Source organism: Camelus ferus, chromosome 8 (genome assembly GCF_009834535.1).
Source record: "Camelus ferus isolate YT-003-E chromosome 8, BCGSAC_Cfer_1.0, whole genome shotgun sequence".
Lineage (NCBI taxonomy): Eukaryota > Metazoa > Chordata > Mammalia > Artiodactyla > Camelidae > Camelus > Camelus ferus.
The window spans coordinates 73306088-73318251 of NC_045703.1; the positions used below are offsets into that span (position 1 = coordinate 73306088).

At 56.8% G+C, this 12164-nt stretch overlaps 1 protein-coding gene across 2 annotated transcripts in view; it reads left to right on the forward strand.

The window, feature by feature from the left end:
* Positions 1-12164, forward strand: part of SMOC2 (SPARC related modular calcium binding 2) — a 142832-nt gene that overhangs the window by 39414 nt on the left and 91254 nt on the right. For both annotated transcript variants that reach the window (XM_032485385.1, XM_032485386.1), the window contains exon 2: positions 6220-6391. In XM_032485385.1, the coding sequence (XP_032341276.1) occupies positions 6220-6391 (172 nt within the window). The remainder of the gene's footprint in view (positions 1-6219; positions 6392-12164) is intronic.

Genomic DNA, 12164 nt, shown 5'->3' on the forward strand with positions numbered 1-12164 from the left:
TGGCTCTCACTGGGACCCTGGATGAGAACTGGTGCTGAATTGCAGCTAAACGAATGAAGGGAGTGCCGCCCACGGCCCGGTGAGCCCTCGATACACATTTTCAAGTGATCAGAAGTACGGTGACCCCCGCAGACGGTGCCCGGCTCCGAGGAGCAGGCGTGCGGCTCCGCTGCAGGATGGTGAGGGTGTCGTGGAACCCACTCTGTGATCCCGCAGAGCAACGCTGAAGGCTGAGCAACAAGACTTCCAAGTGAGGATCAAAGACGCTTCCGGCAGTAAGGTGGCACCATTTTATTAAGAAGAATTTTAAAATCACAAATTTCCTGCTGACTCTCTCACACACACACACACACATCTGGAACATTCAAAACCCAGGAGATTTCTTGAATTATCTCCAGGAAGTACTAACAAGAAGCAAACCCTGCTTCCGTCACTGAAGTCAACATTGATGTGGAGGCAGGGGAGGAAGGTCAGTGAAGCAGCAGCTTCAGGGGGGAGAGGAGCGTGCGGGGCAGGAGGTGCGGGGACGCTTGCGCGGGGCGCGGTCAGGCGCGCGGCTGCCCGTGCGGAGGGCGCCTGGGGCCCGAGGAGACACGAGAGAGGCTGGGTCCGGGGACCAGAAGCCGGCAGGGTCTGTACCTTCACTCACCAGAAGTCTTAAGTCCACTCAGACGAAACGGACCGGCAGCGCCGGGGCAGAGCGGAAGCAAGCTAGCAGCCCGGCCCACGAGCCTGCTGGTCGTCCCCGCGCTCCCCTGGCTTCGCGGCTCCCCGGGGTGGCCGGGGCCGGCCTTCCTCGGGGCCTCCTAGCGCTGCGCGCGGTGTCGTCCTGGGTCCCCAGCGAAGGGGACCTCCCCCTGGGGCCCGGCTCCCAGCGGAGCTGCTGTGGTTCGCGCCCCGCACCGTCTGCGGGTCCTGCTCCCGGCAGGGGCCCCTCCCTGGCTCCCGCTTATTCCAGGAAGACCCTGCCCTTCCTCCCCCCGCCCTCTCCCCCACCGCCTCCTCTGACTCCCTTCCTACTTCCGGCGCCTGTGTTTCTTTTGGAAAATGACTGCAAGTGGGAGGACCACTCTGCTCATGCGGTAGACGGGAGCGTTTACGGACACTGGCGGGCATCCCATGGCAAACACGCCCTGTGTTTGAATGTCTGCTCGGAGGGTTTGTTGCAAATGACTCCATCGTCTCTCTTCCGTGCTCTCATGCACTCTTCAATTTTGTCTTCACAATGATCTTTATGGATTAGGCAAGTGTGACAGCACCCCCATCGTACAGCTGAAGGAACCGGAGGTCATCTGGCCAAGTGGACGGCTGTCCGGGTCACCCGGCCGGTCTGCCAGCCTCCGAAGTCAGTGCGGGCCCTGCCGTGCAGCCCGCCCCGCACACACCGGCACTTACCCGCAGGGAGCGTTGGTGATCTTCTGCTTCCTTATTGGCTTTACAGCCTGAATCTAGTCCCAAGAACTAAAACACATCATCCCACTAGTTTGCCCTCGGGTTTTAAAATCCTACAGACAATAAACAGGATGAAAGGGCGTAACACACGCTGCTGGTGTCGGCTTTCTCACCGCTTTTCTGTCTCCGTGAGTTCTTTCACTCAGGGTCTTACACTTACTAAGACAGTGCCCTTCCAAAGCCCACAGTCTATGTTTTTCAAATTGAAAGGACGTGCGGGGGACATCATTCCACCATCTTTGCGGTGGTGGTTTCCTCCTGGTGAAGCGTCAGGTCATGGCGAGGCAGCGCCTTCAGAGGGGCTGTGAGGGGTGTGGGCCAGACGCCCCCCACGCCGCGGCTTCCCTCCCCGGCTCATCCGCAGTGCAAACCTTGTCTTTTATTTGTTCTCGCGGCTGGGAAAGCGTTGCTGCTGCCGTTTTGCAGGTAAACACACTGAGTCTGCACACACTGGCGTGCTGGAGATGGGGTGGTTTGCTCAGTGTCCTGAGCAGCATCCAGCAGGAGCAGACTCCAGTTTTTGTTGATCTACAGTCGGCACCCATGCATGCTGCGATCTGGCCTGGCTAGTTAGGAGGACTGGAAACCTGCGCCGAAGCAGACTGCCTTCTGTAAGGCTTGGCTCGCCGGCACCGTCTGTGTGTAGTGCGGGGACCACGGCGCTCCCAAGTGTCTTGCTGCCCTCCCGCCAGCGGCTGCTGCTTCCTACCGGGGACCATGTGCTCACCCGTGCCGCCCTGCTCCTCCAAGGGTCACTGTCAGCGTGACCTGTGACAGACCTACACAAATCGGTGTTGCTGATCTGCGCGTTTGCAGCTACTGGCCTGTCCCCTGGGATTCCATGCCACGTCCCTCCAGGCTGAGACGCTCTCCTGCAGGACAGTGCTCATGTCCCCACACCAGATCCAACAGCCTCTGCTCTCGGGCTCTCGGACACTTGTGTGCTGCCTTCAGGACCCGTGAGCACGTGTCGTCCTGCGTGACACGATGGTTGTTGGCTGTCATAAGTGAGGGTTCTCTGTGGGGCCGCAGTGCTGTCCTCTGGGTCTGAGGGCAGGACCTCCTCCGAATTCCCACCCCCGGGGTCCAGGAAACAGCCGGCCCAGCACCGTCCCTCAGTCACACTGAGCAAGTCCAGCACAAGCTGCATCTGACTTTTGATCTGAGGCTTTGTCCTCAAAAGAGGGTGTGAAAGGCAAAAAAATGAAAATGCTGAAGTGGAGTGTGTTTAAAACTCGCACAAACTGGCTTGTTACTCCCAGCAAATGAGTGAATGCATGGCTGAGTGAATGAATGAATGAGTGGGTGATGGGGTGAGTGAGCGAACGAGTGGGCGGATGCCTGGCGAGTGGCTGGCTCCCGGCAGAGAACACCCAGCAGCAGTTCCCCGCCCCCTAACGCCCTGGCCGCAGGTGGCAGGCTCTGAAAGTCTCCACGTCCCCGTCATCAGTTTGGGTTTTCTGTTCCACTAAAAAGTAGGGAGCGTTTCCTGAAACTGGAGAAAGCTCAGGCTGTGAGGTGGAGAGGATGCTCTCTGAACAGGGTGTGCGATTTATCCCGTCCTCCCACCTGCCCTGCGTGTGGCCTTCAGGGTCGCGGACGCATCGACGCCCCGGGCCCGCCCGCTCCCCGGACGCCCTCCCGGGCTCTGTCCCACCTCGCCACCCCCACCCCGCGCGCGAGCCTCGTCCTGGTGTCGGGCAAACGCGCTTGCTGAGAAGCCGTGTCCCTTTCTGGTGGCCCGCCCCACGGTTCAGAAAGCTGCTGCTTTGGGGAGCTTGTAGCTGCAGGACTGCGGTTCACAGCGGGTAGCATGTGCTCCCCTATTACAATCAGTAGAACAGGCATCTTCCATCAGTGTATCAGCGCCGGCAGCTGTGGGAAATCCATCCGTGTTAAAGAGTGCTTTCGCCTGTTTCCTGAATGGTTTGATTTTGTTCTGACTTTTCCTCTGGCTTAAACCTGCGCATTTCTTAAGCAAAACACAGAGCAAGTCTTTCATCGGTGAGCGTTTGACCTGCTTGTGTCTAACGCAGGAGCTGCCTGCCGCCCGGACAGACACCGCAGGTGCCCCGCTCGGCTTTCTTCTGCCCCTCCCTGCACCTGTGCAAACAGCACTGCTCTGTGAAAATAAAAGAGATGGGGCCCCTGCCACCCTGAGGTGGTTTTTTTTAATGGCGTTGCCCGAGGTTCAATTGATTTCCTTTCAAATTTGGCACCGTGCCTTTTATGTGAACTGGTTTGAAGACCCTCAGCGGAGCTCTTTAATGAACACTACATTCTTCAGAACAGAAGTATTCTCTTTTCCTTCAAGGACTTTGTTTAGTAAAGATTCCAGCTCAGGTAAACTCCTTCCTCTGTGCGCTGTCTCTGCTGGAATTTCATTGCTGTTAGAAATGGGGAATGGGAGAGGTGCGCAGAAAGTGTGAGTTCCCTCATTTCCGAGGACGAACAGCTCCCTTGTTGGTTCTACATCGTTAAATTATCAAGAATTATGGTCAAATTCCAAATGCCTGAATGCTGGCCTTTAAAAAAAATAAAAATGCAGAGGCGGTCTCTTTCCAATTAGAGGAGGTGATAATTACAGTGCCTTCGCCTAAGTCTCCTGCAGCTCCTCGCTCGGGTTTCAGGAAGCACAGACAGACCACCTTTTCAGCATAAAATCGGCAGGATTTAGGTGATTCCATGTTTTCACCTGAAAGAGAAGAGGGCTGCTTCTGGGCGGGCTCCTGTGCACACTGGCTGTGGCAGGCGGTCCTGGGGCCTTCCCAGGCCGAGCGTGTTCTCTGTCTGCGTCTGTCTGTCTGTCAGTCTGCCTCTTGAGCAAAGCTGCTCTGTTCCGGGCCGGCATGAGTCACAGAACACGTCTACGAAAACTCTCCAGCGAGGACGGGAACCCGACAACGTTCACGGGCGAGGACCCTCCTTAGATACAAACCCTTGGGGGGCCCTGCTCCCCTGGGAGCTGCGCCTTCACGGCTGGAGCGTTCACGTCCGCCTCAGGGAAAGTGGGAAAGTGGGGCTGACACCCCTCAGGAACGGAATTCAATCCAAGGTACCCACGTGCTTGCTTGGCCCGTCTTTAAGTAAAGAATGCTTGTTTTTAATTGTTGTTTCTGTGAAGTTTTGAAAAGGCAGCGATGGGTGTCGGCCCGCAGGTCATTTAGGTGGAACTCTTCTCGGGAGGAGTCGGGGCGGCTGTCTGAAGTGAACAGAGTGGGAGAGTCGGTCACCTCCTGGAGCTGATCGCCCGTCTCTGGGCTGGAGCCTCTTCCAGAACGGCCAGTTGTGAGCTCCCGAGGAGCAGGCGGAGGGACTGTCGCCCACCCCTTCCGGCCACAGTGCACCGGCTGCGCGTCCTTCCTAGGACGTGGGGGGTGGGGGGCTGCGGGGACCCTGCCCGTCTCCCCGTGAGGGGCGTGGCTCCCTGGGTGTCCGTCTCCCGGGGGCCGCCCTCCCCCCGTGGCTTTGTCTCAGCTTCGGCACTGGTCCACGCTCCCACAGCACCAGCGAGGACACTTGGAGACTCACGGAGAGGGTTTTGGTGTCTTTCCGAGGAACGAAGCATCCTGAGTGTGAGAATGTCCTTCGTGTCTCTTGCTGGCACTGGAAGGTGTCCGTGAGGTCCTGCATGGTTGCTAAGCTCCATTTCTGCTCCTCTGGCTCAGACTGGGCGAGGGAGGGGCGCCTCTACCCCCGTAGGTGTCACCTGGGCGAACAGTGCGAGTCAGCCTGCTCGAATACACGCAGGACCGCGGGGTCCAGACGCTACGCAGGGTGCTGAGGGAAGACCACCGCTCTGGGCTTGCTTGCTTTCTTTCCTTTAATAAATTGCTAGTGGTCCTTGAATCAAGAAAACACCTGTGTGGGGTGGGCGACGTTCCAGTGACCAAAGGCTCGCGATGACTCCTCGTCCTGTAGCACCAAGCTTTTGGGGATTCACCTTCGTGTTTGGTGCTGCGTCTCAAGTGAGGGGGACTAGACAGGACTGAGGCTGGGACGTGAGGGGGTTGGAAAGTTGGGGGGCAGGGAGCACCATCAGCTGTCTCAGGAGGGCAGGTGTGGGAGCAGGCGTCGGATCTGAGCCCCACTGGAGACACCCTGAGCTCTGAAGCCCCGTGTCCGGGACATCGGAGGGAGCCAGGCAAGGATGGGTCCCCAGAGTGGTCCATGGGGACTCAGTGTGTGGGGGCCCCTGCGAGGTCTGAGGAGCTCCCAGGGCAGGGGCTCTGGGCCTGCACCGCCTGCAGCCCTGGATCCGTCCTGCGCTGTGAGCCCGTGCGTGGAGTGTGGAGGGCTCTTAGCTGCTCCATGGAGACCAGAGCCCCCCCAGGGGCTGGGCATCGATTCAGAAAATGACAGGCTCACATGAAGGTGCCTGGGTCGTAGATGAGGTCGTGTGGGTCTGTCTCACGAGGAGAGGCTGCCCCCCAGCTCCAGGCAGATGGGGGGTGTCAGGAGTGTAGCCCCCCAGTGATGGCAGAGCCGGGGCACGGCAGCAGTGGACCAGCAGTGAGCAAACAAACGCACTGCTGTTCAGATTTTTAAAGCAAACAGAAGAGGCAGGTGCCCAAGCAGACCCGGACAGCGGCCCAGCTAGAGCGTGGGGGCGCCGCGTGTGCGCGGGGGTGCCAGGGGCGGGGAGGAGGCGGGGAGGAGGCGCTCTCGGGGAGCCCCGCCCCGCTCCCGGGGCACCCTCGCCCAGGGCCTGTGCTCCATACAACCCGCCTTTAAGTGTCCGGCTTCTTTTTTATTTCCTCCTCCAAGTTTCTGAGAGTTGACCAAGACAAGGACAAGGACTGCAGCCTGGACTGCGGGGGCTCGCCGCAGAAACCCCTGTGTGGGTCCGACGGGAGGACCTTCCTGTCCCGCTGCGAGTTTCAGCGCGCCAAGTGCAAGGACCCGCAGCTGGAGATCGCTCACCGGGGCAACTGCAGAGGTGAGCTGCGTCCCGCCGCTCGGTCACGGGTGAACTGCCGAGATGCCCGCTCGGGGGTTATTCCCTTTTGCTTTGTCAGAACTCAAGGGTTTATGCTGTGAGTCTCCTGCAGGGCACATAGGGGAGGAGTAATTTCTGAGTCTTTTTTTTCTTACTTGTTGGAACGCTCGCTTTTCTGAGAACGGCGGCTGACGTCACGACACGGACTCATCTAGGAGGTTCACGGAATGCTTCCAGAGTCTTCTCAGGTGACTCTCGTGGAAGCCTTTCATTCGGATTTTCCAGCTTTTCCTGTCTTGCCTCTGGGCGTGCGGGGCGCGCACGCTGGGCGCCTGTGTGGCTCTCAGTGATGTTCCTCCGGGGCCGATTTGACACTTGCAATTTTCAATTTTCCTGATGTAACAAGTGGATTTGGAGTTAACTAGCACACTCAGAGCAAAACGCTGAGATGCTGCCCACGTTAATGAGGGTTTGACTCTGCAGAGCACGCGGTGTCTCAAACACAAATAGAGTCATTTTCAGAAAGAGATTTAACCTTCTTTTTCTTATTACCTAGGAGGAAAGACCACACAGGCTGTCGCGCCTTTGAGGTGACGTTCTGCGCGGTCTGGCTGTTGGCTCCAGCCCTCCTCCTAAGCACAGGGCAGCTGGAGCCTCCAGCCCACGCTGAGCCAGGCTTGAGCCATCGGCTCCTCCGCTCCCGGGGCAGCACGTCCCGGGGCAGCCAGTCCGACCGGGGACAGACACAGAGCTCCGCCTGTTCCTCAGCCCCAGGTGCTGTTCCTGCCGACGCCCTGAGGGACACTTCGCACACTTGGCGGGTCCACGTGGCTCGCACCTGCACGCTGCGTCCAGCTAGCGTGTCCTTGCACGTCTGTCTGAGGAGTTTGGGTGTAACTTCATGCCTTAATTGCAGCTACACACCTCAGCTATCTGTGCTGAGGGATGAAAAATCATTTAAGAATAAATTCAAATATCAGATGATCAGCTCTTCAGAGAAGCTTCTAGAAGCAATGGCCTGGGCTGACTTAGCTCTGAGCACAACTGCTGTGGGGGCGGTGGTAAAGTTTGAGCTTTATGGGCCTCTTTAGTGCCCCGTTCCTGTAGGTAACCCCGTGGAACACCCTGCTGGAGGAGCGCGGGGAAGCCGCGGCGCTAAGCCTCTGGGCTGGCGTGGCCTCCGTGGGCGTGTCTGACGGGCTGATCAGACTGAAGCCGAGGCCCGTCCGGCTCTCGGTGCCCCTGCTGAGGCGGCTCTCCCACGCCTCCCGCTTCGAGCTCCGAGGGGTCCACCAGCCGGGTCCACGCGGGGTTGCTTTTGGACAGGGAGGGTAAATGGTAATTAAGCACAAACGTCCTCTCGGTAACGCCGTTGTCAGGTTATTTGTGTTTGGATCCAGCTGAATTTTTCTGGGTAATTCCCTTGGTTGGGATTCTCCCACCTCACGGAACACGTTTCATACCATAAATTTGTGGCACAAAAATGTGGTAAGAGAGAAGTGGGGAAAACAAAACTTGTCTCCTAAAAGCAAGTTTAATTTCAATCAAAAGGATTAAAATAAAAAGAGCACACAGACACCCGTGGACTTCGGGATCACACGGGCCTGGGCGCGGCTGCCGGGGTAGCGGCGGGGGTTGTGCATGTTTTAAAACGACTGGGCATTACTCACGTCCGACAGGGTGGGGGCCCTGCAGCCGCGGCCTCCAGCCCGCACTCAAAGGCTGCTCCGCGCCGGGGCTGCGGGGGAGGGGCTGCCCGTCGCAGACGGACTTTTCCTGCAGGAGCAGCCTTTCCCTGGAGCCTGGCTCTGGGGGGGGGGGAGCAGGACCTGCAGGGGGAGGGCTCCCTTCTGGCTGGTTTAGTTTGCCGGTTGTCACCAACCCTGTCCCCTGATGTCTGGCACTGACACCCCCCGCCTGCCCTGGGGCCTCTTGGTGGGAAGGTGAGCGGGAGGGGCCGCAGGGAGCCCTGGTGCTGACGGACCCAGAGACAGGTGCCCTGGCTCCACCAAGCAGGTGCTGCCCTGCATCCACCTGTCCCCAGGATCACGGTGACTCAGGTTCTGCACCACACCGGGTCAGAGACTGCTGCTCTGAATGAGGAGGAGGGAGAGGGTGACTGACACGGCCCTCCCCCTGCAAGGGAGGCACACAGCCCTTCGCGCGTTCTCCGTCATTCCTGGTGTTGAAATTGGCTGGCGGGCCGTAGTGTCAACTTGGCAAGTGTGACGCTGCATGTTTTGAGGGCATTTCCACATATTTGGTGGATGAGAGTCCCACAGGCCTGGCTCTTCGGGATGGTCAAGTTTGGAACAACAGTTGAAATATTTTAGTCCCTATTTAATTCATTGGATTAAAATGCTTTTTGCATTTCGTGTTACAATCTAACCCTTGACCTTGAGCATAAGTGTGGCAGTTTACACTGATGGATTTTTCTCATATTTTGTTAGAAATGTGTGGAGTTGTATTTTTAGAACTCAACAAACACAGTAATATTTTTCTTTTGATCTGAGACCATTGGGCTGTCTTTCTTTTCACGAAACTTTCTGGCATGGAATTAAAAAGACAAAAATAAAAAGAAGAAAAAGAAGAAAAATCAGATGCCAGGAGATCTTGGAACGGTTCTGAGATTTCTGGAAACAAAATGATAAAGAACATCTGATACAAACAGCTCCCTAGAGATTTCCAGTGCCCAGAGCTTTGCAGACCAACGGGCAAGGAGAGGACACTGTTACCAAGGACTTCCTGATCCCCCGGCCCTCTCTTGTCCTCGGTCCGAGCCTCGCAGTCCCTGCCGTGGTCAGCACTGCGGCGTGGCCCTGGGCGCTGCGGGGGTCTCCGAGTCAGTGCACCGCCTGCCCATATGGGTCAGGGCGCAGGGTCAGCGTGTCAGCACGGAGCGCGCACCCACGACAGGGCTCAGCGAGCTGTTGGTTAAAACTGTGGTTACGGCGAGTTTGCAGAGCCCATGTCCCCTGCCCGTGAGACCCTGGGTGACGCCCACCAAGGAGTGCTCTCTGGCCGAGGAGTGACCATCAGTCTACAACCCTTGGCACTGCCCTCAGGGCCCTCCGTCCCCGCCGGGCTGCTGGAACCAGGCATGGCCTCAACCTCGGAGCCGTCTGGGCGGACATGTCCTCCAACAGGACCGCGGACCCTCGTCTCCCACTCGTGTGACCCAGGCCGGCCTCAGGGCGGGGCCGTCCCGCTGGCCCGGGTTCCACGTGCACGGCGCTCAGTCCTGCGGGCAGAGGGCTTAGGTCTGAGCGGTGCATTTTTGGAAATTTTGTGGAAGGCGTAACCCACACACAGCATCAACAAGGTTGTCACACTCAAGGGTACTGAGGTGTCCAGGCGGGATTTTTGCAAGCCCCGAAGGTGCGGGTCACCCCTGCTCGGTCCAGTACCGCCACCTCTGAAGGGCTCTGTGGATTTTCACTTTAATTTTGCTAAGACAGGCGTTGTGACCCCTAACAGTGGGGCGTGCCTGCGGCCCGGCCGTGGTTCCTCTGCTCCCAGCAGTGCTTCTCGGTCTTGCTCCTTCTCCCGGGCCTAGGGGGGCAGCCGCTGGGGGTCTCTGCGTGGGCAGAGCCCCGGCCCAGAGGAGGGTCAGGGAGGGCCGGGTCCTGGCACCCGCCCCCTGTGAGCATCCAGGTGTTGGAGGACCACTGACCCAGCTCAGAGAGCTCCGGACCGGGTGGTCTGAGGAGACCGCGTCTGCACCTGACTTCTTGCCTCTACACGGGGCGGTCGGACCAGCGGAACCCAAAGTCTTCCTCCTTGAAGACGACACACGGAGGGACCTGGGCTGCTGGCAGGGGACCTGGCGTGACGCGCTGACGGTCGTGGTCACCAGCTGTCATGGAGCTGGCTTCCATCAGTTGTTTCCTGCATGGATGTTGTGCAGACTGAATTCTTTAACGTATTCCTGCAACAGCTCACCCTCTATCTTGATTTTCTGCCTGTGGGCTTGGCAGCCTGCTGCGTGCCCGGGGTTCCCTGCTCTTACCTGTCCCATGCTTACGCACTTCCAACAATACTTACTGAAAATGAAAGCTCAGCTCCCTTCTCCTGGGCTCGCAGATGTTCTGGCCAAGGGACGGTTTGGACGCTTACCGCGCCACTGCCTGTAATTCTTAATGAATTCTGAATTTTTCTCAGTCTGGCCTTCAGAATTACAGGTGGGCAAACACTCCCACCTTTGAAACACAGTGTCTGCCTTCATTAATGATGCTGATAAAATGAAAGGCCTGTGGCCCCCAGGCTGCCGTCTGTGGCCGCTACCTGGGAAGAGCTGGCGTCCTTGCCTGCTTCGTTCGTCCATCCAGCTTGCACTGTTCTGGCACCAGCCCTGTTGTGCAGGACCCGTGCTGGCCAGGGGAACCCGGCGGCGAGAACCGGGTGTCCCCAGACACCGCCATGCTCAAAATTGTCACCGCCATGTAGCTGCACTTCTAGGTCCTAAGGTGGTTGACCAGAGAAATACCCAGCGTGGCCTTCCCTTGTGTGTTGCCTGGGTGGGTCTGTAATGGTGCCACCTCCAGGGGTTTCCAAGTCAGTGAGAAGTCTGTGGACTGACCGTCTCTGGGGTGAGCTGATGTGTCCTGGGAGACGAACACAGCGAGAGGTAAAGGAAACCTGATCCACTTTCTTCCGGACGCGCCCCTGTCATCCTGTGTGCTTTGGACAGGAGACCCCACGAGGAGAGGTCTCCGGGCTCAGGGATGGTGGGGTCGAGTTCAGGGCCACCTGTAACACCGGTGCTCCGCGACCTCGATCTGGCCAAGCTTTCTCGGGTCCTTTTAGCCGCTGTCCCCAAAATTCTTCCGCATAAAGTGTGCAGCAAAGCTGTCTCTTCCAGTTATTGCTTAATCCTGTTTTGAGTGATTTCAGCAAAGCAGGACATTATTTGCTTCCTGTTTAAATGAAGCCCATCACTGGAGATGACCCTGCACAGCCCGGGTGCTGATTTCCAGCTGCAGCAAGCATTGCGTCTTGATGGTTTCTGTGACTACCGTATCCTGATGCACATACGTGTTTCACGATCCCGTTGGGAAACAAATCTCTTTCACTTTGCAACTGAGAGAAAAAAATGAATGACAAAACTCATTACTATTAACCAACAACTCATCAAAAAATTTTTATTAAAAACTTGTCATTAGTCATGCCTTGCTAAACACAATGATGAAATTATTTCTATCATCTCTGCCTTTTCAGATAAGAACAAATGTTTTTAAAAATAGGATCAAATTTGCATCAAAGAGTTTTTCTTTAGTTGAGGAAAAAGTGATCCAAGCCTTTGATTAGGATATTAACACCTTGATTTCATTAAAATATTAATAATTTTCAGTTAAGCTGGATTTTCCTGGGATGTAGAAATCGATCATAGTTTAAAACTTGCTATGAGCCAAAAAGTTAGGGCATCCCACTTCATACCCACCAGGATGGTGGTCACAACTAAAAACGAAAAAGACAGGAAACAAATACTGGTGAGAATGTGGATAAACTGGAACTCTGGTCCATTTTGGGAGGAGTATAGAATGGCTCAGACACTGTGAAAAGCAGTTTGGTGTTTTCTCTATAAATTGGACGTAGAATTATTATGTGGCCCAGAGAGTCCACGCCAGGTGTGTATCCGTAAGACTTGAAAGCAGAGGTTCCAGCAAGAGCTCATATGCGACGCCCACCGCAGTCTTGCTCACAACCACGAACAACCCAGACGGCCGTCAGCAGCAGGACAGATAAACGGACTCTGCCACGTCCAGACGGGGCG